Source organism: Zea mays, chromosome 3 (assembly GCF_902167145.1).
Source record: "Zea mays cultivar B73 chromosome 3, Zm-B73-REFERENCE-NAM-5.0, whole genome shotgun sequence".
Taxonomy (NCBI): Eukaryota; Viridiplantae; Streptophyta; class Magnoliopsida; order Poales; family Poaceae; genus Zea; species Zea mays.
The window spans coordinates 5923907-5951521 of record NC_050098.1 but is presented as its reverse complement, the minus strand read 5'-3'; the positions used below and the strand labels follow the sequence as shown (position 1 = coordinate 5951521).

Here is a 27615-nt window from a genome sequence, read left to right as displayed (position 1 = left end):
TGCACCACCTAGCAAGATATGGGCGGATCACGAACTCGGCCGCAAAAGACAAAATACATGCTGACCTCTGAAGCATAACATTGATGACATAATGCTGACCTCTAAAGCATTCAGAAAAAAGAAAGGATTATTCTCAGCAGAATGACACGAAATAAAGACCTTCGAGAGGATTATTTTCAAAAATCCACTCAAAGCTCGGGGGCTACACCCATTGAGGGGCAAGCCCGGGTGTGCGGTCGGACCCAAAACACCAACAGAGATGACGAGCTGTAGGGCTCGACAAATATGTCTAGTGAATGAAAGACAACAACGAGTGAGATGCATAAGCGAGGATAAAGGCCAAATTGTTGGAACGAGCTTTGATCGAGCTTTTCTTTTTTACTGAGAATGGTCTATTTATCTAGTTTATTAGAGTTGCTCTAAAAGCTAGCTTACAAAACAAATGGTATTGCAGGGATGATCCAGAGATAGACCAATCCCCAGCCAAGACAAAAAAGGCAGTCATTAGTCAACCTCCACCTCCACCTCACCTTTTGTTTTGTATCTTAGAGCTAGTTTGGAAACTCAAATTCTTTTCAGGATTGAATGTATTAGAGAGGAAATTAGTTTATTTCCACCTCAATCTCTTCGATCCCGAAGAGGATTTGAGATTCCTAAAGTAGTCCTTAAGATGGTAAAAGGAGAACCAAATTCTATCCCGTACTTTTTTTCTTTTAAACTGTATACAGATATACAGATGAATTTACATTATGTTAGTACAGTGCTGCAATCAGGGAGGAAGCAAGGAACATCCCCAAGCCGCTGTCGGGTCACCAACTGGTCATCTGTTGTCGTCTTGTAGGACGGTGAAGTGGAACTCGATCTGCAGCCGCCGGTGCGGCGCGCCGCCACCGTCGCCGCCGCCGGCGCCCCTTCTCTCGATCTCCAGCTCCTCCCTGAGCGGGATGGCGGCCAAGAATCTCTTGATGAACTCCCTGCAGCACTCCTTCCCGGTGGCGATGACCTCGTCCGTGCCCTCGGCCTGCATCTGGGACGAGCCGTCGAACCTCAGCATGTACGCCTTGTCGCAGCCCTCGTAGAGCCGCTCGCCGAGCGTGTCGATGATGTAGTAGCAGTCGCTCTCCACCTTGAGCACGAAGAAGTGGTCGTTCCAGCTGACTATGTACACGTCGGCGCGGCCGGGCTCGCGTTCGCCGTCGCCGCCGCCGATCTCGCGCCAGATGTCGTCGAACGACATGGCGCCGGACAGCGACGCGAAGCTCTCCGGCTGGAAGAAGCCGACGAAGGCCCTGTCGTGCCGCACCGCGATGGGCCGCGTCCGGGCCGCGAGCACGGTGTCCAGGTCGAAGTGGCGGTTGGGGAACCGCGCCATGTGCGCCTCGTCGTCGCAGAGCTTCCTCCACTCCGACGAGCCGGCCCGGATGAGCGCGTCCAGCTCCGGCCGGGTGGGCATCGCCGGGTGGCCGGCGTGGAGCGCCGCCGCGAGGACGGCGACGAGCGCCGTGCATGCGCTCTCCCCACCGGCGCTGTCGTCGCGCTGGTCGATGGACGCGAAGAACACCGGCGTCCTGAGCCTCGTCTCGGCGTCCCTGCTCGTGAACTCGCGCGTCCCCCAGCCGCCGGCCGCATCGTCATCCTACACGAGATTCGTCGTCGCGCCGTGACACGATTAGTACGTGCTACCGTCCCCCGACGCCGGTACACATACATGACGAACATTTCATTTTTCGTTCACGTGACACTGTGCCAGGACAGGAGCTCACCGTGGACTTGGTAGGCAGTTCTTGGGAGAGCGACTCGGTGTCGGTGCTCCTCTTGTCGAAGTCCCTGCTCCTCCTCATCCATGGCAGGAACCGGCGTTTCGACGTCGAGGCCGGCTCTGGGCTCGCGCCACCGCTGGTGCTAGCGCTGCTGGTGCTGGTTATGCTGCCGCTACTGCTGCTACTGACGCTACTCACGCTGCTGGTGTCGGAGTTCCTCTTGTTCCCATACACGGCCACCCGGCCTTCCTTGTCAGCCAGATCAAGCAGCTGCTTCAGGTCAAGGACATCATGGTACGTCGCTGCCTCCAAGCTCTTCCGGCCATCTCGCGTCGTCGGCAGCGGCGGCGGCGCCATGCTCGTCCTCGGCTTCTCCCCAAACGAGACTGCCCTTTCGATGTCCGGTCGCGTGTCCACGCCCACGAGCTCCACGTTCACCTGAACAATTAACCACACACACTTCTGTCAATAACTAAACATGTCATTTCCATCAAATACTTGTCATTCATGTCTGCTATTATCCAAATCCAAAAAGGAATTCCACTAAAACTGCAAATGGCAATTGAAGGGGAAGGGGGGGAAGTAGGCGAAGGTCGCGCTTACATAAAGCATGGCATCACTTGCCCATCCGTCCTTCCTGACCCTGACGGGGACAACCACCAGCTGCTGGTGTCGCTGCTGCAGCTGCATCTCCCAGCAGCACTCCTCCAGGCTTATCATGGCTGTGCCGACCTCCTCCAGCCTCACCAGCTCCTTGCCCCGGCCTTGTCCTTGGAATCCCTGCGTCGCCAAGCAATTCTTATTGCCAGCCTCGATGGCTACAAGCCTACGCATCCCACACAAAAAGGGGCCTAGCTAGCTAGCTAGCCACAAGGTGGATGCTTTGATTGGTACCCTAGGATGATCCGTCCCAGTGTCAGTCTCAAGATTACCCCGAAACGGCAATGGAATGCCATTGCTTGCTAGTACCTAACTGCTTCTACTGCTCTTCATCATTACTGCTTTGGAAGGAGGTTAGATATGCTGCCTGCTTTGGTTCTGTTCCACGTGAGGTTGCAACATTTGGCGCTCCATGCGGTATAACTAAGCTGGTAATTACATTTTACTTTCATTACTTTCACCCACCCACCCACCCACCCACAAAAAGGTTTGTAAAAATATAGTAGCTATATTAAAAGGTTGGTAAATAAGAACAAGACAGAAGTGTCACAAGAAAACTGACAAACCACATATTAACAACACTGAAAAAGAAAAGATTGGGAGGGCAGAACAGCACCTTCTGAAAAATGCAACTTTAACGCACATGAAAGCGAGGGGGGGCCACAGTCCGAACGTAACCCTCAAATCAAAAATAACACCATGACATAGATCTCGCAACCTAACATAAAAATAACTGCCTAACTCAAGTCAAATCGCACGGGCCAACCAGAGCTGCACACGTAACCCGACCCCGCCCCTGTCAATGATAATTTCCACGCACACAGTGGGAAAAAAAACTTTAGACAAATGCTCCCCAGCAAAGGTGAATACTTTCTCCCCCCTCAGCTCAGCACTACGCTACGCTGTTGTTTATGATGCTTAGCCCAACATTTGACTTGTCCTTCCCAATTTGCTGACCGGGCCACTACGGGTAAAAAGAACAGGAAGAAAGCTGTGCATTGACCTCGAGCGCTCCACCACCGAAGCTGCGGTCCGCAAGCCTCCACCAATTCGCAGCAGGAAATGGTCTCCGCGCAACTTACCACCGGCGACGAAATACCAACGACAGGTTGATTTGAAAAAAAGAAAGAATAGGATTTGAGCGAGGGAAAAAATGGAGCAGATTAAGGTATAGTCGTAGTCTCGTAGAAGTTGGAAATGAAATCAGGACGCCTTTTAAAAAAAAAAACCAATCGTGTTCGTAGCGTCCAAATCAGTGTACCAGAAGAAGATCGAGCAATCAATCATATCCGTAGTAGCACTGTTAAGCTAGGGGGTATTGATTTGGCGGAAAGGGAAAACTGATCATCGAGGGGAGAGCGCTCACATAGAGGACGGAGAAGAAGACCCCGCGCTCCGGCCGGCCGGCGGCGGCGGGGCCGACGACGCCGAGCCTGAACCGGTTGACGTCGCGCGGATCCCATCGGACGGTCCCGCCGGCCCCGACGGCCTCCACGGCGGTGACCCCGCGCGCCCACCGCCCCGTCAGCATCTGCGAGAGCGCGCCCCCGGGCGCCGGCCACTTGACCTTGACGGCGGCGGCGGCGCCCGGCCACGCCGCGGGGAGGCCCTCCAGCCTCTCGGGTCCCACCCTGACGCCGCCGCCGCCGCCGCTGCCGGCGTGCGGCTTCCTCGCCACCACCATCCCTTGCCGGAGTCTGGATGGCTGGCTGGCCTGCTTCGCTAGCTAGCTGTGCCTTGGCCGGCGCGCGGCTGCCCGTGGCCACCGACGGGGCAGGGGGTTGCTTGCTGGCTGGCTGGCTGGCTGGCTTTCTTCCTCGTGCGTGTCGCGGGCGTTGCGCTTGCGCTGGTGTCCGGCTGTCTGTCGTGTCCGCCCAGCGCGGTTCTCGTCGCGGTCTCGGCTTCGTTAATTTCAACTGCCGCGAGGCGACACGGACAGACACAGCAACAAGAAGAAGAAGAAGCGGCCAGGGCAGCGCGGGGCCCCGCCCGTTGCGGGCCCCGGAGCCTTTAATAGCTGCCCGCAGGAGGGGTCCGGGGATATGCGCGTGCGGGGCCAGGGTGTCAGTGGGCGGAGCTAGCGTGGGCGGAGCTAGCGTGGGCAACGCGGGATTGGATGTGGACGCACAGCCCACTGGCACCGCACCACCAACCGCCGGTGCCGGTGCCGGTGCCGGTGCCGGTGCCGGTGCCCGTGCCCGTGCCGGTCGAACGGCGCGGGGGCAGCTGCGCGCCACATGCAGATGCAGAGCAAGGGAACGACAAGGGCTCACAAATCACTTGCACGTTTTTTTTTTCAACGCGGCATTTATTTGGAAATCAAAAGGGGTTCCAGACTTGCTTCCTGCACCGCGTCGCACTATTATTGGCTCCTGCTGCTGGCGTTGGTGGAGCTGTTATTACGTTGGCTACCGCTAGGTAGGATGTTTATGTTTATTTATTCTAATTGTGGGAGGGATTTCATTTTGCTTTCTAATACAGATCGAGGGACCGGATCTCCCATGATACTCTCATGCAATTATTCCCCCCTTTCCCCCCATTTTTCTGATCTTGTACGGTAGTGTTTAAAAAAAGTTTGGTGAAACGGGCCTGTACGCGCTGGGCTAGCCTTCTAGACCTCCTGACTTTGCGGTCAGGTGCTGTCCGCGTCACTCAGGCCGTACCCGTGCGATGCGAGTGTGCGTGCGTGTGACAAGGCGTACGTACTATCCCGCCCCGGTGGATTAATCTGGAGCGTACGCGTGGCTGTCAGTCCCGGGTACGCTGTCGGTTGCCTGGTCGGGGTCCCGGTGGTTGGCTGTTGCAAGGGGTTCCGTTCCGCCCCGTGGCCCCGGCCCCGTGCGCGTTCGTTTGTCCGGCCGATCCCCTTCAGCTTCAGTCTGCTGTCCTTGGTCCTTGCCTTGGAGCTTTGCGTTTTCGTTCTGGTGTGTGTCGGTGATGCAGTACTTACGACGTCGTCGTGTCAGGTTCATCAACAACCATGTACCAAACTACCGTACTGTTTGCTTAAGCGAGTAGCCAGGCGCCCAGGCCACATAAAATGTTACCGCTTTTCAGTTTTCTCCGATAGAACTCTACAGGTTGTGCAGGGACCGCGTCTTCGTCTCCTGCTGTTTTGTTTGGCCTCGATGGGGGCAGGAGAAAAATCATTTCCCTGACCACCCCGCACGTCATATTGCTCACGTGTGGAATAGCCGAATAGGTGCTATTTCAACTTTCAACAAAGTCATATGTCCTTTTCTTATTTATAGTGACGAGTTGAGCCAACCTAAGGGGGTGTTTGGTTTCTAGGGACTAATTTTTAGTCCCTACATTTTATTCCACTTTAGTTACAAAATTATCAAATATAGAAACTAAAACTTTATTTTAGTTTCTATATTTTTCAATTTATATACTAAAATGGAACAAAATGAAGGGACTAAACATTAGTCCCTAGAAACCAAACACCCCCTAAGTCCGACTCAGCTCGGTCTGACATGGTGGGAGATGAGCGGCTCGGCTCGTCTCGAGCTTAAAGATGTGGCTTTTGGTAAATATAATTACATTATTTATTAAATTAATAATATTAAAAATATGAAATATAGAATTATTATTCTATATTATGAGCAACTTAAAATTTAGATTGTCATGTATTTATCATCAAAGACTAAAAAAACGAATCAATAATCTATTATAATTCTGCAGAATGATTAATCTAGTATAGTTAGCGCAGCTCGCGAGTCGATTCGTAAGCCAGAACAGCTCTGCGGACCTCAAGTTTATTTTTCATCCCTACTGGCGAGCATACATATATGCAAGCGTCGGAAAGAGTCACAACACACTAGTCGACAGTGTCCGGCTTGGTATACCTGTCCTAGAATAACCATATATTTCAGCTTACCGAAGAATCTTTTTTCACACTTAACTAAATAAATAAAACACAATATCAACGTTTATTTTTTATAACTTTATTTAAAATATTGTCTGCAACTAATCTAATTTATTAGATTGTTCGCATCATTTCTCTATAAATTTCTTCCCTTATATTTTTCACTTTTGCGCCACGTAGTCAAGATTTTACCCCAAACTTTTCGTCTCGCGCAACGGCCCCCTCTAAATATTCACCTTATATATCTCACTTCAGCTATAAAATATCATTTCATATCCGTACTTTTTCTTCTATATCAAATTTTGTAATAATTACTCGCGGACACGAAGCACTAGACGTGAACAGTTCTAGTGTGCACACTACAACCGTAGAGAGATTGAGTTGTTCGCTTCGAATTAAAGCTAGATATTTAGACTGCAACAACTATAATTTATAAAGATAAAAATATTGTAAAATTAGTAAAAGTCGATACGGATTAAAGTAAAGAGAACATGTTAACATTACTGCAGTTTAGAGGGGGGCGGTAGGGTGCGCCGCTGCGGCATATCGCGGGTACCTGTAGCCGCTAGGCGCAGGGGCGCTCCGCGGGAGCCGCTGCAGTCTGCAGACGGTCTTGGTTTACATCGTAATCGTATACAACATTAGTAATATTTTTATATATAGCTGATTGATTGTGTGCCAGGAATTGATGTCGTACACTGCAAACGTAGGACGACAGCGGACCGAGTTCCAGAACGGCATATGCTGCGAGGTCGTGTACGGAGGTACGCATGCGCCCGGCCTGGCGGCTGGTGCTGACGCACGTAACTTACGACGGGAGCTCCTTCGTCGTCAAGCAACGCAACGCATGCGGCTCCATCATCGGACCAGACCACCACCTCGCACCATCCTGCACGGGGGCGGGGCAGGCAGATGCAGTGGAGTTTCTTTTCCCCGACGACGGGCGAGGCATATACGCCGCCCATACGTACGCGACTGGCGACTTCGTCTCGGTCAGATCGGCCAGCACCAGCAGCGGAAACTTGCCGTGCCTGTGCTGTGCTCGGCATCATGTCACGTCACGTCACGCCGCGCTGCGCCATTCCAGGGCTTTTCCATTCTTCGCCAGCCAGCCAGCCAGCCGTAGCAAAAACACATCAGGTACTCCACCTAGAAAATCAATCACATGTTGTCTGTTGTCTCGTCTGCGACGCCACGGCACGCCGCCGTTTGTGAGTCTGGCGATCTGGTCTCGTGGCCGTGGATGAGCGCGCGCCGCCGGCCACACGTGCTTTTCAGCCGCTGCGCCATACAAACTTCTCATCGATTGCCTTGACGTGTTGGGACAGGAAGTACGTACGAATAGCAGTTGCCGGACAAGTAACCGTCTCGTCGTCGGTGGTTCGCCGCTGCGTGCTGGCAGCTGGCTGGCTTCCGGGAGCGCGGCCGAGGCCACCGACGGCCGGCCGGCGGCGAAACCGAGCAAGCAAAGCAACCACGCAACGCACACGTGCACGCGCATGCACGCGCACGCGCACGCGCACGACGACAAATCAAAGCTAGCTAACAAGTCACCGTCTCACCGATCCGTCGTGATCTGCATTATCGAGAAGAAGAAGAAGAGAGGAGAGAATCTGAAAAAGGACCGTGATTGATCCTAATACATCCGTGGAAAAGAGAAACTTGAGGAAAAGGTAGCTGATCCTAATCGGTCCGTCAGTGACGATCACGTCACGGCGGCCACGATTTTGTTGATGCGTCGGTCGCCGTCGGCCTCCTTTTTTTCTTGTGTTTCCAGAGATGGATGACGCGTCGTGATTCCTTCTCTAGAAGGAAAGCTGCCGCTCGCCGCGGCGACGAACGAGAACCATGGGCCGGCCTCCTCCTCTCTCGCGCGGAGCCCATGGGTGGGAATCGCGGCTATGGGCCACTCGACCGACACTTGCAGCAGTGATCTTTATGTTTCAGTTACTCCTTGATCGTCATTTTCTTTCTGGTGCTGATTTGGCTCATCTTCTACATCTTAAATGTATCATGTAAGATAAAATTTTATTAATAACCATCCTAAATGTATCATGTATTCTTTTTTCAAAATGTATAATTTTCTTTATGTTTAATAGAGTATACACCGGTGTTCCTTTTGAGCTGGCTTCGCTCCTGCCCATGCCACGCTCAGCAGGAGGAGCTGCAGTCCCCTGGGCGTCGAGCCGAGCAGCAGTCGTCGAAGGAACCAAGAATGCCACGCTCAGCAGGAGGAGCTGCAGGCCCTTGGCCTTGGGTGCCGAGCAGCAGTCGTCGAAGGAACCAAGAACGATGGCGTGACAAAATCCTGAGTTTCCGTGGTCAAATCGGCTCGAATAACTTGGAGATTAGGAGCATGAAGAAGGGGAGGATTAATTCGTGTTGTCAATCCCATCCCATAGATTTGGACTCCGGAGGTGCATCCATGGTGGGCGCTAGGGTGTCCATGCGAGGAAGAAGATGAGTTCAGGGAGAAACTTGTGTGCACAGGGAAGGAAAATAAAGAGAGACAAAACATTATTTTCTCCTAGTAGCATTTGTGGGTAATTAACCCAAACTTCGTGTTTATATCAGAAAATAAGCTTTATGGAATACCTCTTTTGCTGCTCCACTAAAATGGTGGAGTTTACCCTAACTCTACGTTTTTTTAGGACAACAAAGTTCATGGAGTTTAATTGTTTGGCAACCAAATCATGGAGTTGTCTTTAAACATTGCATTTCCTAAAAGAGATGGAATCCTCACGAGGACGGAGATAGGAGAAAGCGATGTATGTGAGCCTTCGAAGGGACAGGACATGGATTTTTTCTCCTCGTTGGGGCAGGGATGGAGAGTCGTTCCCTGGTAGGAAATTCCTCGTTGACATCAATACATAACACCTAGTGACAGTTAAGTACGTGGGTAACACGTCACGTCATCCATGTACTCACATCATCTTTGACTCGTGTATGCTCCCATAGTGATTTTGGCACCATAACTCCGGTCCATTTGAATTTCGGGGCCTAGCCCTCGGCCCACGGCCCGACCCGTAATTGCTTAAACGTGTCGGGCTCATTTTGGGCGCCCCGAAATTATAAAAACCCGAAATTCAAATTTTGGTCCGAAATTCACATTAGGGCCCGAAATTCAATTTTTGTCCCGAAATTCAGTTTTTGGCCCGAAATTCACATTAGATCCCTAAATTCAAAAAATAGTAAAACAAATAAAAGATAAGACAAATAAATTTGAACAAAAACAAACTTAATATTTGTATTAAAGTTACCACAACTATGCAATGACTACCTCGTTTACAAATCATTTTGTTAGAAGGAAAAAGAGTACAATCAACTCTATACAAAGTTCATAAGTTCAGTTTATTGTCTAATGTTCATAACAAAAGTAAAATTACATCACATACTCTAATTCAAAGCTACAAAAAACATCTAACTAGCATTATCTCTAGCTTTGTGTTTTTTTATCAAGTATATGAAAGTGTGGAATGAAGTGTGGTTTTAATAAATTTATGGGCCTTTTCGTGTATCTATATGGGCCATTTTGTGTCTGCCTTAAACGGGTCGTGCTCGTGCCCGCCCATGGGCCGTGACCTCAACCCAAATCCGGCCCGAAATGACGGGTCGTGCCGGCCCGGCACTAAAATATTTCGGGTCGTACCGTGCCTGGACCGTGCTTTTTTTCCATGCTTCGGGCGGCCCATCAGGCCTAATCCAAATGTACACCTATACATAACTCTATTGTTCTCCAAGCACACGCCTAATACGGATGCGTTGAAAAACCCAAGGTTAAGCTACCAAAATCACGACGGTAGCATACACAAGTCGACAACCAAATAACACACAACAACCGTCATTCTGAGGCTATCCAAAATACGTTGGATAATTCAGTCTACGCGTCTCAAGTAAATACGAGACGTATCGTTCCTGTACATGTGAAACATAAGTTTTCTACGTGTGTGCATGACAAAAAAAAAATGCAGGTACCACCATTTACTTCATGCACAAGTGTTCGAGGTAAATGGATGTACATACACATCACAAGCGTACATATTGAGATGTTAAATATGAAAATGATATGCATATATGCATACCTTGTTCAAACTCAGGTTCAGCAACAAAGTAAACACAATTAGGTGCAACTTCCTTTGTTCTAGGAATCCCTCTCTAGAGTAGTAGAGTTATGTTAGCTGGATAGAGAAAGAAACACCGTATATGAATGAATATGTTCTTGGCGTAGCAAGAAAGGGTAAAAGCGAGCTAGCCACTACTATGCAGCTAAAGACGTCCAAAATTTTTATCCAGTAACATTGTTTTTTTCTTTCTAGACTAACTGCTTGAAACCCTGAATAACCTACATTTCCGAAGGGGAGACACACCCAACTATCAGGCTTAAGAGTTAAGACAACTTTGCCCAACCTCTGGATCTGCGCGATCATGAGGCAGTGGACCAGGGAGAACCTGCTGACGACTGACCAGACTAGTATATTAGCAAACTTTACAGTTGGTAGATTAAGGAGAAAAAACAAGGCACCACACGCAGATTAATATGGGTGAAGTTTCTGTCGCTTTCACGGGATGCATCATTGTAAATATCTTTTCTTTGATCATGAGTTGATCAACGCTAGGTTAGGTAGCTAGCAGGCAATGAGAGCCGGAACGATGTGAGGGTTCCCAAATTTGATTCAGTCTTATCAAACAAGGGTTTCTTGCTGCGCCCTAACAGTGGCAGTAGGTGGCATCATACTCTGCATAGCATGTTTTGTAATACATGCCTACGCCCCAGTGTCATCGACATGCATCATAATTCGCACTGATCATGTTTCTGGAAGTTTAATCGACCAAAATGCCTACGGCCAAGGCTAACGTATGCAATTAGTCCCTGATCAGTTCGGTGCATGCTCTAAAGCTGACAGCACAAATTGATAATCAAGGAATGAGCCCAGCCGGTATGTATTGCATTTGCATGACAAGCAGATAAGGTATTTTCAATTTCTGTCACAAAATTGCATCCGCAACGCATACACCTCTTGTTGAGCGCTGGAAGCAGTACATATTCATGTGACCTTGATTGTTTAGCGATGTTGGTTGTATTGTATACACAGAAGAAGAAGAAAAAATGGGACCTGTGCTTGAATCCAGGCAGTATATCTGGACCCAGCAGATACACTCATTGATTGGCCTTGACCACACCGCAGACCAATAAAAGGGTCCTCAAACTTGCGTCTCCAGATCCTGATTGAGCAGAGCACAATCAATGCAATGTCAGTGTTTCAGTAGAGAATGCAATCAAGCAACAGTTTTGCCCTTACCTGTGTCTGTGTGCCTGTCATGAGCGCATTCATAGATCCTGGGCCAACCTGGAGTCAATCATGCAAATATACGTGGTACAGTCGCAAGATTTCAAAACTTGGTCAGTAGCATCATGCATTGTCCTCTCAGAAGAAAGAAAGAAAGGAAAGAAAAATGATGGCCTTTTTCTCAATCTGAAAACTGCTTTGATTTCCGATTTTTTACATAACTTTTTTCCCTGCAGTTAGTTCCATTGAACCAGCTTTCCTGTCACTATATAAAAAGGCAATATTTATGCCCTTTTTTGTTTGTAGGTATAGCCAGTTAATTTTCTATTTGCACGTCAGCACGTGATGCATATTACTATGTCTGTAGGGCCTATGTTATCTGGAGCAACTATGCTCTTTGACCAAGACTTGTTGCCTTGTCAGTTTGCGGGAAAAATCAGCAGTTCAAGGAGGTCAAACAAGGCCAAACCCTGTGTCCTGTCTGATTCCGGACAGAATCTGTCCTGGTCATTTAAGACCAATCAGCAGTTGACACGGAAAAATGTCACACGATGATACGAAAGCCTTAAACTATTCCACAAACTAGGGCAAGAATCTGCTGCTGTCTTCGAACTTGGCGATCAATAACCATGTGTCATTTGACCGGTGTGAACTTTTATAAAAAAATTCTAGGTAGTCTTCCTTACCACTAGCTAGCAGTTCAACAAGTAGGATAGTCTGTTTCAGTGGGCAAACAAAAATTTATTCATCTAAGAGTAGACTGTAGACCCGACCCCAGTTTTGCAGAACAATAGAGTGTAGTTACTAGTTACAGCCTCACATTAGAGAGCATTATATATTATAAGTACCTCACATTATGAGGTCAGATGGAAATTAACCATTGCAATAGTTTAGCACACTGGCTCCAGCTTCCAGTTAAGACCACAGCATCAGCATAGTACCGACAATGTTTTCTGCTCAAAGAGCTATCTTGGGAAGCAGGACGTTGTAAATTATCCTGTCTTTTTTGACCTGAAATCAACACCCAGGAAAGAAATCCACAATGTTGTCTACTCAAAGAACTATCTTACAGAGACTCTACCACTGACAAAGCCACAACGGCTGAACAAAGATGCAGCCACAATGAGTGAACAAAGATGCAATCTGACAACAAGAAGTTGAACAATCAGACACCCAGCAACAGGAGGACAACTCAGGAATGCAGCACCGAGCCACTCAAGAATGTGGCAAGACACCAAGCAAAACATCCTAGCATAGAGAGGATGTCGAAGTCGGCTCCATCTATCTCTGCATGGAGTTCCACGAAACAGTCACACCTGAGCGACCTTCAGCTCGGCGCTCATGGCTTTCCTATCATCACATTGCTTCAGCGCCACCGTCCTCTGGGCGCTGCATGCCTTCTGCTTAGCCTTGATCGACTCCGTCATGCTCATGTAGTTGGGTCTCGTCCTGACGCTGTCCTCTGTCTTCTCCGAAGCCACAAGTGTGAATGATATAGGGGTAGACGCAAAGCAAGACGAGGAGGACGCGGAGCTCTCGTCGTTGTGCAGCTCAGTGCTCAGAGACGAGATCGACTGGGCCTTGAGGCGCTGATGATGTCCGTGGGCGTGTGTTGGCCCTGGAGGTTTTGCGCAGACCCGCTTGCTGACATTGTTCTTGCGCACCTTCACTGAGTTCGGTTCAGAGAAGTCGCCGAGCACACCAAAGGAGTCCTCGCAGTTCTTGGAGGACCGGAAGTCCGGGGAGCTGGAGTTGTGCTCCTCCATCAGCCTGTTCTCCCATGGCCGCGCTGCCATCCACCTCTCCAGCCAGCTCCAGTTGCCGTTGCCCTTGTCTAAGTTCTGGTGCTTGAGCAGCATGCCGGAGTGGTTCACCAGTCCATTGGAAGTAAGCTTCGGTGGCTGCAGAACAGGCAGAACAAAGCTCAGACCAACATTCACAGCTAGTTCTACAGAATCACAACCAAAGTGTCGACGATCCCTACATTGCATTTGGCAGCACCGTCGGCCTGCTGCGAATATGCATAGGCGATAGCCCGCTCACGCTTGATTGCGCCCTCCTGCCGCTTCTGCAGCTTGACCCTCACTTGTTCAAGTGTTCCCTGGCTGTCACACCATCCTTCCTGGGAAAGAGAGAGATTACAGCAGCAATGAGGGTCTGTTCGTCTTCTACCCGATGCGTTTGAGAACCAGGCCAGAATCATCTTGTAGAAAAGGAGAAGGCAATTGAGACCTCGGCTTCCCTGAGGATATCCATCTGGGTGCGGCGCGCCTCGAGCAGCTTCTGCACGGCCTGGCCCTCGGTGGACATGCGCACGCGGCGCGCCCGGATGCGCGCCTGCACCCGCACCAGCGCCTGCATGCACCGCAGCGTCACGGCCGCCTGCTTCCGCACCTGCCGCCCGCGCACGATCGCCTGGAGCCGCACCAGCCCCTTGAGCGCCCGGAGCGCCCGCCGAGCCTTCAGCAACCACGAACAAAGACGCGAAAACCCGTCACGAATCTCGCATCCTCCGTCCAGTACCGGCGCAAACAAAACAAGAAACGTCATGTCATGTGTCGCGGGGGTGGAAATGTGGGTACCAAGAACCCGCGGAACGCGGTCTGGACGCGGATGGCGGCCCACTCCTGGCGGACGGCCATGAAGTCCCTGGCCGGGGCGCGGGCGACGGTGGCGACGGCGGCCGTGAACGGGTCGGCGGGGACGGCGGCCACCGAGGACGCGTCGTCCGAGGCCTCCGACGCCGCCGAGCGCTGGCTGCCGCCTCTGGAGCCGCGCCACATGGAGCCCTGGTCGCCGGAGGAGGTCCGCCACAGCTTCCACCTGCGGCCCTTGCCTCGCAATCCTCCGCCGTGGACTGATGGGAGCTGCAGCTTGTCCTGGGCAGGCACGGAAACGTTGCTCATCTGATGAGAAATCCCAGGAAAAAAAATTCAGGGTGAACTATACAAGTTACAAGGTCAGATTTTGACTTCAGCTTCCGCTTGAACACTTGAGCAGAAGGAAAAAAAAACTTTGCATTGAACAGATACGGTACGGTACAAAATACAGGTACACAATGATTTTTGTCTGGGGGCGAGAAAGCGAGTATCAGTACAGACAAGTGCCGCGAGGGATGCTTTTGGTGGCCATTGACGCACGGTATCAGATGCAGGAGGGGTTGCCATTCTACTATTTCTAGGAGTAGAAAAAAGTTTCAAATCCTATGCTAACACGAACAAGTAACGGCTAATGAAATTTTGTTCAAGCTGAGCCTGCGACGACGAGAAAGCGGCATGTATGGAGACACCTATCTATCTACAACGAAATCTCCGAAGCATGGATGAATCACGAATTCTCAGAAGACAGACAGGAACCATTCAGACTAAAAACAAAAACCAAAAAAACGGCTGGTAAAAACGGGGGGACTATTTCTGGCGAGAAACGAAGAACACCTATTTCGTTTCCCCGCCTCACCTTGCAGTCTTCCTTCTCGGGCTGCTTCTTGAGCCCTATCAGCGACTTGACCCACTTCCCGGACCCTCCCATCCCGCTCCGTCCCTCCCTCCTCTCGCACAGAGCGGCGGCGGCGGCAACCGGACTTGTTCCCGGAAGCGGTGGGCGGCAGAGACACAGGAGCAGGGAGAGGAGCGGGCAGCAAGCAAGCAACCCCCCACGCGGCGGCAGGCTTTGGGAGGAAGAGTGGAGAGCGGGCGAGAGACGAGACAGAGGTGCGCGTGGCGCGTGCGCCTGCTTTGGCTTTGGAGCCTTTGGAGTGGGAGCGGGTGGGTGGGCACTGCGCAGGCAGGAGGCGCTGGGGGTTTTGAAATTCGAAATGGAGGGAAGCCGGGCCAAGCATGCAGAGTGTGCCTGCTTGCGTTACTCCTCCTATATGCGTGCAAAAAGCCAGGGCCTGAGCTGACACAGACAGACAGCTGCCATCGGTTACGCTCTAGTACTAATCACTCGCTTTATTAACTACTACTACTACTCGTAGTGAAAAGATCACATTACGGCAGCCTAAAATTCTGCGGTTTCGAAAAGGCAGCACTTGCGTGCGTGGATGAACGCGGCTGCACTGCATGCAACCCGGTGGAAGCAGCTGCAGCGTGCAGCGCGACTTGAGTAGGATCCTATGCGCCATCGCAGCTCCCACCACATCGCATTGGATTCTCTTCGCTCCTCCTATCCTACTCCTACTACTGCTGCTGTGGTGGCCTTTGTTTTGCTGGCGTCGTCGTGTCCGATGGACATGGACGCCCGGGCCGGGACAGACAAGACACACACATTCATAGGAGAGGAAAAGTTGTAGTTTTTGACTGCCGGTAAAAAGAAAGAGGGACCGGAGGAGAGTCCAGAGTCCACACACAAAAAAAAAAACACCTCGCGTTCCGCCGGCCGCCGCATCGAGAACCGGGCCGGCGGGGGAGGGCGGGTGCTGTGCTGGTGCCTGATGCTCACGTCTCGGTCCTCGGCTGTGTGTGTGTGTGTTGGGATTCATGGCGGTCCAGGTCCACCATAGACGACCAGGACCAGATTGGCTGTGTGCTGGTGGAACTGTGGAGGAGGTGAAAGTGTGGAACACTGAAACCGGGACCTTTCCCTGCCCTGCTGCTGCGTCTGCGTTGCAAATGCATTCGCGCACTGTGGTCTCGGACAGTCAGCAGCAGCCAGCAGAGGCAGAGGCGGAGGCAGAGCAGGCTGCGCGCGCTCCGTGCTCCGTGGATGAGAGAAGACGTTGATGGATTGGCCGGAAAGCGCGCAACAGAAAAAAGGAGCAGTTATTCGTAGTAGTAATCGTTTTCAAAGCTTACGTTTTGCAGGAAAAGAAGAGAAATCAAAGTGAGGGCAGGGCAGCTTTGCAGGACACGGTGGGATTCAAAAATTGAACCGTGCTTTGCTTCACGGTCGGTCTCCTCAGACACTAAATCCTAGTTTTAAATCTAGAGTTCAATTGTTAGCCCGCTAATAAGTTGTTAGATGGATTAGAGCAGCCAACAACTAATAGTTGTTTGAGAGAGATATATATATATATAGCTAACAATTATCTGGTCTATTAGCAAACTCGTTCTAAACCTCTTAGCGAATTTAAGCTGCTAATTATTAGTTTTAGAGGTTAGAAATAGATCCTCAGTCACATGATCGAGTTCTACAAACACAAAATTGACATGTGTGCCAGCGGAGAAGCCATGTGACTAGATATGGTGGCTGACATCAAGAGATATCGATAGGCGCAAGGACATATCAGAGTGGATCGGCGTGGACGAGGACTGACAGGACATATGTTTACATGAGTACGCTACCTGCAACGGTATGATAGTTAAGCCTGAAAACCACATATATACAAATTTCACGGTTTTGACCTCCAAACATGGGGCACGGTTCCGACGGAAATTGGAGATGGCATGTGGAGCCATTGCGGAGGTGACATATATCTATATTTAGGGACTTGGGCCATTATGCCTTTGGTTTTAAGAGATTTAGCTCTAAATATCTAGGATATCCCGTGAATATGTAATAACATCTATAAATAAGATAAAGTGACATCCTCAACCATCTATCTCTCTAGTATCTACGTAGCGGTTTAGGTTTTCTCTCATATAGGTTTCTTCCTATATACTGCTACTAAGATCTGTTGAAGTTTTAGCAGACAAATATCCATTTGAGTGTGGCCCTTCCCACAATGGTTCAAGGTGAAGTGAAATCCATTCCCGTACTCTTTTAAGTTCTTTAAGTTTTCCCTTTAATATTTCTATAAATCATATTATTGTCTAGAAACTATATAAATACTTTATTTAGCTCTAAATATCTATGATATCCTGTGAATATGTAATAGCATATATAAATAAGATAGGTGACATCCTCAACCATCTATCTTCCTAGCATCTATGTAGCGATTTAGTTTTCATGTTTTCTCTCATATAGGTTTCTTCCTATATACTACTACTAAGATCTGTAGAAGTTTTAGCAGACAAATATTCATTTGAGCGTGGCCCTTCCCACAATGGTTCAAGGTGAAGTGAAATCTATTCTCGTACTCTTTTGAGTTCTTTAAGTTTATACTTTAATATTTCTATAAATCATAATATTGTCTAGAAACTCTAAAAATACTTTATTTTCAAATAGGTCATAAAAGTTTTGCACTACTAGGATCATCATGGCTTTTGTTTCGAAAATGCGTGTGCCACTTCCACACCACCGAATCCAATCATGAAGCTTAGAAATTAGAATATATACAGATGTTGTCAAGGGCAGTGGCGGATCCAAAATCCATATGGCTGTGACTAAAGATTAATTATCTTCTTTTTTTTCTCCACTTCTTCCTCTTCCTTTTTCTTCTTCCTTTCTATACCTTCGTTCTCTTCTTCCTCCCTCTCCCTTCCTCCTCCACTATTTTCCCACGCACATGGGGCTAGAGCTCATCCAGCCCCCCTCCTAGATCCGCCACTGGTCAAGGGTAGCGCCGGGAATATAGGTCGGTTTGTTGGGCCAGTACAAGCACGACCTAAGAATAGGAGCTCAAAGTATGACCCAACACTAGTCAAGGGAAAAAAAAAAGAAACCGTTTTGGCAAAAAAAAATTCTAGACGAAAAAAAAGAGTTTAAGCTGTTCCTCTTGCAATCCCTGCGAGTCCATTTTATACTATACATACATACACAAGTACAGATGCAGACCTGTAAGCCATGATTTGCAGACCTAAAGTAACAATCATCAGCCTCATCTACCTTGGGTAAAAGTACTTCTGTCGATACCTATCTACGTGAATATTCCCCTACACTAGATAGAATTTCCAGCAGCAGAAGAAGTGGGAAAAAACTCCTAGACCTAGAGGAAGAGACACCCTTTGCGGGCCTACTCGAACTCACAGATTCCTGGCGAGTGCAGGGCCAAATATGAAAGAGCACGCAACAAGGTCAGGGTCTCAGGGAGAGACTTGTGTCTGTCTGGTAGCCTGGTCTTCTCAGGCTGTGCGCAGCGGTTACCGTGCCTCTCCCCCTCCCCTTGCATGCGACGCGTAGGGGGCACCCTACGGCCGCAGCGGTGCCCCCTACCGCGCCCCCTACGTGTCGGTCCCCTTCTCTCTCCCCCTAGATCTAGCGTATCACTGTTCATCACCCTAAACACTGTGCTGTGGGTCCACGAGTAATTGTTAGTAGATAAAAAATTAATAGTTGTTATAGAAAATGATATTTTATAGTGGTAGTGGGGTATAGGGGGAGTATTTAGGGGGAACCGCTGCGGGAGATGAAAAAATAGGGGGGAAAATAGGGGGAAAAAGTGATATAGAGGGAAAAATTTAGAGGTAACCGTTGCGGATAGCCTCAGCACTTCGCTGGCATCATCACCAATCCTCTTAGCCCCTGGACCCTGTGTTTTTGTAACAATACAATACTGAATCTGAGCAGGTTGACAGGGCCATTGACAGGGCCAGAGATCAGCTCAGCTTGTGTGGGGGTGTGGGGTGTGGCATGGCATGTCTGCTTCCTTCCTACCCGCTCGCTGTAGGACGCATGTGCACGTCAGGATCAGGTCGCCAGTTCAGTTCGAACTCGTTTAAAAAAAAATGGCCGTGGTTTTGAAAAGAAAAAAAAAAACAGTCCGGCAACGGCAAGCATGAGCTGACAAAGAGCTTGACTATTGGCTGGTGCTTTCGGAAAGAGGGAGGGAAAAAAAAAGCAGGAGTCGGTTCAGAAGGGACGGCGGCAACGGCAAGCAAGAAAAGGCTAAAAAGGGCGGGAATATATGAACATGTTCTTGGCATCTTCGTAGCACGCCACATCCACATTCACCAGAGGATCTGTATGGAGATCCGAACCTGGGATCGACCGTGTGGAGTGTCCTTATTGGTGCTGCGACCTGCAGCGAGAAAAAACGCGGCAAATGAACGAGAATTCAGGGCCTAGGACTTGAAAATTTCAAATTGTCACCTCGTGCTACTTCACAAGAGTTCTGCTGCTGGCGTCGAAGGGCAAGCTGCTGAGGAAAATCTATAAAATAGCACTGGTTTGAGACTGCGGCGTTCAGAAAATAGCATATGTTCAGAAATGATAGAGCCAATTTGGTCTAAGTAAACTTGTGAGGCAAGAAATAAAAAGAATGAAAAATATTGATATAGTGATGTTTTCTGAATTCATTTTGGTGAAACTGGTGTTGTTCTTTGATTTGTTTGAAAACGCGTGCTATTTTCTGAATACAGTCTTGACTCTCGAATGAATTAGTGTTGTTTCGTGGATTCCCTCCAAGATGCCGTTATAGGAAAAGGTCTTTTTTTTTTACAAACAATAGCTGTTTTGCTTTGCACTGGAATGCCTGCAAAGATGTTGGAATGGATACATAAAACATAAAAAGAATAGAATCGGAATCAGTGGACACGGTCGGTGGGATATTCACGGTGCTCCGGTTTACATGAAAGGAGCAACAGTAAGAATGCCACCACATCTGCTGTTCTGAGTTCTGATGGGGGTTCTCAGCTGCACAAAGATCGTCAGCGGCAAAGCTAACACAGTATCGAACAACAAAACAACGCCGGGGAATCGTGAAAACTGCTTCGCCAGTGTAGAAGCTGAAGCATATGACTGGCTAACCAACAACACCGTCTCTTAAAATCTAAGCAAAATTCATTGTCACAAACCCACAATCGTGTTGCAGATAGACATGCGGTGGGAGTAGTATGCAGGCTACGTCTACGTACACAAGTGTGGCGTAGCACAAGTCTAATGCAGACGCAAACAAGCCCACATGCTCGCTACCATCCAGCAGGCAGCAGCGTCACCAGCGTGTGCATGCGACGATTACAATTCAGCAGGGCCACGGACTGGTCGAAGCTGGAGCTGGCAGCCGTACGTAGCGGGCAGTTAGCTAGCCACGTCAAGGGTCGAAGACGGCGGCGCCGCACCTGCACTTCCACCCGACGGGCTCGTAGTTGGCGCAGCGCGGGCGGAGGCGGCGCTCCGCCGCGGCGCCGGCGCCGGCGCGCACCTGCACGGCCTTGCACGGCGCGCACGCGCCGCACTTGCGGTCGCAGCACGGCGGCCTGGAGCCCAGCCTGCTAAGCTGCTGCCGCTGCTCTGCGTGCTCGCCGCCATCGATCTGTCAGAAACACACACGGTCGCCAGCATCATCAGCGCGTGTCGTTGTTCTTGTTCCCAGCGCACGCACAGGTGCGTACTACTGCATCAGCAGCAGAGAAGCGCGAGGGCGAGAGGGAGTCGTCGTCGTTACCGCCTTACCGGTGGTGAGCGCGGGTCCGCTCCGACATGCGCCGGCTGCTGGTGGCCGCCTGCATAGCAGGTTGGCAACACTGCTTCTTTCATCAGGTGCAGAGACACAAGGGAAGCGTTTAAGGCGAAACGGAGGGCGCCTCAGCTCACCGTGGGTCATGGAGACGAGAAGAGGCAGGGCGAAGAAGACGACGACGAGCACGGACCGGGCTGCACCCGCGCTCATCGCGCAACGACGGCAGCAAGCAAATGGCTGCCAGCGCCCCACGGCAGAGGTCGGTCACTCACGGTCGTCACGGGGACTCTCTTCTTCTCCTCCGCTGGCCAGAGCTGAGCGAGCAGAGAGGCCAGAGGCAGAGAGTTTCCTGGGCTCACTCTCTCCATCTTTGTACCTGGACGACTGGACAAGGTTCTCTCCTGTGGGCTGTGGCGAAGGTGCCAAGCAGATGCGTGCCATGCTCGCTCGGCACGCAGTCGTCGTCGGGTCAGGTTGCAGTTGCAGCGACGCGAATGCAGCCGCGTGACCACGTCGTTGCTGTCTCCGCGCGACGCAGCAGCAGGGCAACTTGAACTGGCACTCACGGCCTCACAGGCAGCGCTGTGGTAGTGGCACTGGCAGTAGCATCAACAGGCTAGGCGGTAGGGCGGGAGCGGATTTAGGAAATGGCGCAGGCCTTTACCAGGCTGCAGCGTAAAAGTTGCATGGAGTGCTCTCGTCTCGATCGCATCAACGGCACGGGCCAACCTTTCGTGAGCTCATCAGGAGCTGCAATGGCTAATGCCAACGCACTGTTCCCGTCCCAAGACCCTCATCCTCTTCCACAACACGGTCCTCTCACTCGACGCACTCGCTGCGTCCTGCGTACCACACCATGCTCGCCGCCGCCCGCTAGCCTCGACCGTGTCCCCTTCCCCCATCGTCGTCAAGGGTTGCCGCGCGGCGGCGCGGCTTGGCGAGGGCTGCGGTGCGCACACGGCCGTGATCAAGCTTGGCCTCGGCACCGACGTGTACACCGCCAGCTTGATCATCATCGTGCTCTACGCCAGTGGCGGAGGCAGGCTAAAAGCCTAAAAGCGAAGCCTGATGAACACCACTGTGATTGCAGATAACAGCCCATCAGCATCTACTAACTCACCGTCGTAGGATTCGTCTCCGTCGAAGGGTAAGAACTGGAGTTCAATTGCAATCGTGCTCGAACGATGAAGGTTGCTGATTTGATTGAGCTGACGATGACATGGACTACTCTCTCGTTTCTCTTCAACTGTGTGCGTGCGTACAGAGTCTCTTCTAGAGAGTACGTCCGTGCACACGGTGAGCAACTCGTACGTGTACTGCGGACGAGGTGTACTATCGGCACGTTGTGACTATGTAGAACACGTGCTGGCACGCCGTCACGTATATGAAGCTACTGGCGGCGGCAGGTGATGTGAACACAGTGTTTCACCATAGGCAGATGTGAAGTTTCATTGAAGATAGGCAGTGTGGCAAATATTGGACCCAAATAGCCTAATACCATATTTAGGACCTGAATCATTGAGTCCTACACCAATTTGATGAAATTTGATAAAATAGGTCTTCCGCTGGAAGCTATTTTTAATCAGCCCTATATTTCAAGATAGAACCTCGTTTAAGGTTCTTATTGAAGATGCTCTAGCGCACTTTCACTGTTTATGACCAGGATGACACAGCAGTGCAAGTTTAAGGATGTGAATTTTCCTTCTTCTTTTTTCTTCCTATAATCCGGCGCACCGAATCGCTACTTCCGGTAGTAATTACAGGTGTCAAAATTACAGTCTCAGTCATTAGCTATTAGCGTAGTAGAAAAGTGAAATTAAGGTGTGCCATCCATTCATACACCAACGGCTGACAAACACTTCCCCTTGGCTCTTGGTAGATAGTGCAGCACTACATGTTTGCATTTCTTCAGGGTTTGCGACACTGAACCTGACACTATCCAGCACACCACAATTCCACAAGCCATGCCAGACCCTTTTCGAGTGAAGTGAAGAGGGATCCTAGTTAGCTGCTCAAAACGCCATTACAATCAAGAGCAGCCAGCTACCTGCTCGACACACACGCCCGCCAGAATGCACTATGTTTCGCTACTGCCATTACAACCTCCAGTACCGATCTACACCTACTCGTATATTATATAGTTAGTTAGTATACGTGTTCTGCATTAATGCTATACGCCAGCAAAAGTGAGCATGATTACGGTCTCTATGTGGCCACCGCATCGGCTACCAAAATGGCGGGACGGAAACAGAACCCATGCATGTTTTCCCTTTCACCTCCGAGGCCGGACGGCCCCGATCGACGTCGTCGTCGTCGACGAGGAGGAAGGTGACCGCGCCGCGGACCTGTCGTTCTCCTCCTTGTCCTCGCTGAATGCCTTCTGGACCAGGTCTTGCAGGTCATGGAACCTCCTCTTCTTCTCCGCGGATGTGTCTCGCCCGAGGGAAGCCATCTCGGCTTCGTCGTCCATGATCGTGTCAAGTACCTTCGAACACCGCGGGAAGAAACGCTTCCCGACTTCCACTGGTACACCGAATTCAGCTTGCCATTAGTCCAGGTTTTCAATCAGTCAAAGAAACAAAAATAAAAAAAAAGTGACTGTGTGTTTACTGCTTCCATGCCATGGAGACATGCAAGACTACGTGTTTAGGAATTCTGAGGTTACATCAAAACTGTACGTGACCACATTAAAATGTCCACCTTCGCGCCAAATATCTACTTAAGTGTCCTTGACACACATAGTGACTCAGATCTAATGATTTTTATGATGTAACTCATTCTACAAGATTTCTGTAAACCACTATATCTGAATAAAAGAGTAAAACTTAAGCTTTAGCTTCCATCACAAAAGATATGTTGAAGAAGTCAACACCAGTATATTCAAAATAAAGTGCTGTGGTTAAACAAAGAGGGAAGCTGAGCGTCACCTGTCTTGGATAGGGCTCTCATCCGAGCCAGGTGTTCTTCCTTCATTGTGAAAGGAGTATCGTTCAGGTCAACTGTCCGTTGTATCTCGGCAGGCAGATTCACACTAGAAACAAGGGTGAATTCCAGTGTTCCATCGACTTGAGCAATGTCCATTGCTACCCTTGCCTCCATAGGAAACAGTATTCTTGCTAGAGCAACTGCATAGCATTAAAACAGAAGTAAGCATGGAAGATACACTCAAATAATCATTGCCAAAGAACACTGTTCGATACCACCAGCCACACCTGAACAAATTATTCTGGAAACCATGACACTATACACATTTCCTAAAACAAAGATTACCTCGGTTTTCAAGGTAGAGTAGCCTCCCACGCGCAGAGTCTCCTTCTATCGCAAGAGAAACTGATGCTTCTCCAAGTTGCGGGTCCCTTCTTTCAGCTTGCTCTAGTACCTCAATACATAATCTATCTTTAGGAGAAGGCTTTCCGTCCTCAGTAGGCCCAAAGTAATCCCCATGCTTTGTAAGTCGTTTAGAGATCTGCACTGCTTTTCTGTCATCAAATGTGAGGTCTGATGGCCGAGCTCCCTTGGTCAAAAGAGAGACAATGATTTTAGGTTCCCTTCTCATAGCAGCAATGTGAAGGACCGTATAACCTCTTGGGTTCCTATGATTGACATCTGCAAGCGCGAGATCCAGAAGTTCTGTTGTGATCTTTGAGTCGCAATGTTCGACGGCATAGTGTAATGCATATGCATCATCAAGATTAGTTTTTCCTTCCTTGAGTAGCATCCGGACTAGCTCCACGTCATCAGAATCCAGTGCTCTGTGTATTCTTCTTACATGTATGTTAGGGAAGCCCTTGTCTTCCGGTGAAACTAATCCAAGGCTTACCCTTGCATCAACAATTTCTTTGACAACATCTGGAGGCAACTTTTTTTCAAGAGCAATCATATCAAGATTTGAACGAACTACTACATCAAGGCACCTCTCAAGCAGTTTCACACAAGATTTGCTACATAAGTTGGCAACAGATAAGACCAATGGGAGGTTGTCCACTTCAACCTTATCAAGGACATCAAGGAGCCGCCGCTGTGGAGAGAATCACTTGGCTTAGTAATGGCATGTTAAAACAGAAAATTTCGTAACACACTAGTAGATACTCCCTCCGTTTCGTTTTAGTTGTCGCCGCTAGTGCAAAACAAAACGAGTCATAATAGTTGTCGCTCTAGTTAAAGTAAAAAGTAAACTACCATTTTTGCCCTTCCAGCAGGTGTTTACCAGCTAAGGTTGGACGAAATGCCAAGGCCTAAGCGGAGGCTTGTGGGAGGGCAAAATAGTCAATTCATAGATTCCTTAATCTGTACAAAGCTGTTGGAAACGACTTGTAAGACGAAACGGAGGAAGTACTAAGCAAGAACAGTAAATGGCCATGCCTGCAAATCAGTGTCACTTGTATAAAGCAACAGCGGGGACGAAAGCAAGAAGCACTAAATGTCAACTGATCCTATCAGGAATTCTTGAAAAAGAACTAAATACACAGTAAATATACCAGAAATTTGCTCTAGGTCCCTTACAGATATTTGCTTAAAATCGCTATCAGAAATAGGGAACCAAGTACATGAGTATTGTGCTTTGCCAGAATGGTCAGATAGCACAACCTGGCTCTACGGTCCCACTTTGAGAGCTCAACTGAAGACACCAAAAAAGTGGAACTAATTGCTTGTTTTCAATAAACACTAATGGCTAAGGTTTTTAGTACTTGTGTCACTTTCTTGAATCTTGATAGTGGAGTGAAGCTCTAAGTAAATACTCCCTCCATTCCTTAATATATGTCGTCCGTTAGCACAAATTTGAACTACTAGGCGACAAATAAAGAGAAACGGAGGTAGTAGCAAATTTTGTGTGCAAGGTGTTTCACCATAACCAACAGGATAGCTCATGATCAGCAATTTGCTTGCTTCTTAGACCGTTTTATTTTCCTTTCTAGAGATAGTTTTTTGGGTTTGTGTGAACTACTACAAATAAGGACCCAGATGGTATCTTGTCAAGAATCTCGCTCCATAGATGGATGCATCAACGTATCTTATACTAGATACGCACGGTAAGAATAAATGTGGAAAAACTATGCTGACTTTTTTTTTTGTTTGTATGTTTACACTTTCTGTATATAAAATTATAGATGTAAACTATCGTATCCAAGCAGCCCAAAATAGATAGTGCAGAGTTTGGGGCGTTTCTACTCAGTATTCTACAAAAAGAAGTTGTTGTTTTTTCCTGAAAGCAAGAAATATTAAACAGCTTTATCATATCTTCATCACTGTTATTGAAAGTTACCCAACAACACATCTTGGGTTAGGTGGTGAATTCGTGAACCTGGGGCAGCATTTTAGCCAGTAGAATACATTTATCCAGATAGTTTCAGATCAACCTGAACTTGGACTAATGGATCAGTGACTCAGTGCGTGGTTTGAGCTGGCTAATGACTTCTGGTGCATAGCGCAGTTCGTGCGCACGTGCAAGAAGCTGTCGATATTGCACACGACTCAACTTGTCCTGGTCTACATCTAGAAGGTCAGAACTGTTTACCAATGATTACACTATTAGCACGAGTTTACTGTCACTATAACAGGCAAATTTGGATGGTTAACAGTATTTTGCATATGCAGTGGAAAAAAAGCAAAAAATGTTTCATCCGAGTGGCATGCGCAAAAACAGTATGCGAAAGGGGTGTGATCTTTGGTTGCCGCCTTCGAGCAGCATCTGCGTGCGCTGCGCAACGGACATAGAAAGCGCCGTTGCAAGCCGCCGATTAATGGCAAGAACAAATCCGCAATCAACGCGCATAATCGCGAAGGCCAAAAGGCGCCATGAATCGATGGCGAGAGAGAGAGAGAGAGAGTTAAGGGGGAGATGGAGGCGGACCTGGAAGAGATTGGTGAGCTCGGCGACGTCGAAGGTGGACGCGGCGAAGAGGACCTGCGCCATGAAGGCGACGGCGGGGCGGCAGCCGACGTGCGCGCAGGCGTCCTCGTCGACGCAGAGGCAGGCCGCCTTGGGCAGGGCGGCGACGCGGCCGCTGTAGAGGTAGTCGAGCACCAGCCGCAGCGCGTCGTACCCGACCTCGACCTCGTCTCCGAGGAGATCCCGGAGCTCCACCTTGCACATGTAACTGTCCTTGTCCTTCTCCTCCTCGCCGGCGCTGGCGGCGCGGCGCGCAAAGGCGTCGCGCAGGAAGGGGCTGCGCGCGCAGAGCACGCAGCGGTGCACGCGGAGGTCGGGCGCGCCGGGAACCACGATGCGCGCGTCGGCGAGGAAGGCGAAGTCGTCTGGGGAGCGGAACGCCGCCGCGAGGTTGTCGGAGAGGCGGCGGAGCGCCTGCAGGTCGGCGTCCGCCGCGTCAGCTGCGGCGCCCTCGACGGAGGCGCTGTCGGAGTCGGAGAGCGCGAGAGCCGTGAGCTGGCTGTCCATGGGCTCCATTGGCTGTGGCGCCGGTCGCCGGAGATGGCGGGGAAGGCGCGACGAAGTCCAAGTCGAAGCGAAGCGGAGCGAGGCTAGCGAGCCAGAAAGGAGGAAGGGGGCGCCGGGAAAGAGACGGATTTATTTATGGCTGAGGTGGCAGAAGGGGGAGAAATGTTCCGATCTGGACCCTTGCCTTCTTCGATTTTGGAACCATGTCCTGTGGCTGTGGTTGACCAACCTAGTAGTATTCTTTATCAATTCCTTGCACCTAGCAAGTATGATCATGTTCATCTTTTTCTCCAGTTTTTTTTCAAAGAATCTGGCTGTGTGAAAAATCTTAATATGGAGAGAATTTAAGTATCATGAAGATTACATGCGGAGGAAGATTAAAGAGTTCATAGAGTTTAGGATATAGAAAGTGACGATTTCCTACT

The 27615-nt window shown here is 49.6% G+C and overlaps 4 protein-coding genes across 9 annotated transcripts; all 4 read right to left on the bottom strand.

Moving 5' to 3' along the window:
• Window positions 1–504: 504 nt before the first annotated feature.
• LOC109944788 (uncharacterized) lies at window positions 505–4686 on the bottom strand. The gene is made up of 4 exons (XM_020550081.3): window positions 3787–4686; window positions 2364–2540; window positions 1764–2198; window positions 505–1636 (listed from the first exon to the last, which is right to left on the bottom strand). Exons 1-4 carry the CDS (start codon window positions 4102–4104, stop codon window positions 821–823), a joined length of 1746 nt encoding a protein of 581 aa, XP_020405670.1. The 5' UTR covers window positions 4105–4686; the 3' UTR covers window positions 505–820.
• Window positions 4687–12507: 7821 nt separating this feature from the next.
• LOC100285104 (calmodulin binding protein) lies at window positions 12508–15429 on the bottom strand. 5 transcript variants are annotated; one of them, XM_008674776.4, is made up of 5 exons: window positions 15033–15410; window positions 14159–14482; window positions 13809–14036; window positions 13561–13698; window positions 12508–13477 (listed from the first exon to the last, which is right to left on the bottom strand). In XM_008674776.4, exons 1-5 carry the CDS (start codon window positions 15102–15104, stop codon window positions 12887–12889), a joined length of 1353 nt encoding a protein of 450 aa, XP_008672998.1. In that variant the 5' UTR covers window positions 15105–15410; the 3' UTR covers window positions 12508–12886. The 5 variants fall into 5 exon arrangements, with proteins under 5 accessions (XP_008672998.1, XP_008672995.1, XP_008672996.1 ...); NM_001157999.1 differs by having other exon boundaries at window positions 12549–13477; window positions 14159–14455; window positions 15033–15394; XM_008674773.3 differs by having other exon boundaries at window positions 13809–14482; window positions 15033–15429.
• A 4661-nt stretch (window positions 15430–20090) lies between these two features.
• On the bottom strand, window positions 20091–21389 carry LOC100501067 (EPIDERMAL PATTERNING FACTOR-like protein 3). Of its 2 annotated transcripts, none has more exons than XM_020549971.1 (3): window positions 20928–21389; window positions 20787–20857; window positions 20091–20646 (listed from the first exon to the last, which is right to left on the bottom strand). In XM_020549971.1, exons 1-3 carry the CDS (start codon window positions 21001–21003, stop codon window positions 20425–20427), a joined length of 369 nt encoding a protein of 122 aa, XP_020405560.1. In that variant the 5' UTR covers window positions 21004–21389; the 3' UTR covers window positions 20091–20424. The 2 variants fall into 2 exon arrangements, with proteins under 2 accessions (XP_020405560.1, NP_001182827.1); NM_001195898.1 differs by having other exon boundaries at window positions 20180–20646; window positions 20787–20836; window positions 20928–21126.
• A 1081-nt stretch (window positions 21390–22470) lies between these two features.
• On the bottom strand, window positions 22471–27292 carry LOC100285744 (uncharacterized). The gene is made up of 4 exons (NM_001158635.2): window positions 26645–27292; window positions 24064–24811; window positions 23721–23918; window positions 22471–23316 (listed from the first exon to the last, which is right to left on the bottom strand). Exons 1-4 carry the CDS (start codon window positions 27197–27199, stop codon window positions 23066–23068), a joined length of 1752 nt encoding a protein of 583 aa, NP_001152107.2. The 5' UTR covers window positions 27200–27292; the 3' UTR covers window positions 22471–23065.
• Between the last annotated feature and the right edge of the window lie 323 nt (window positions 27293–27615).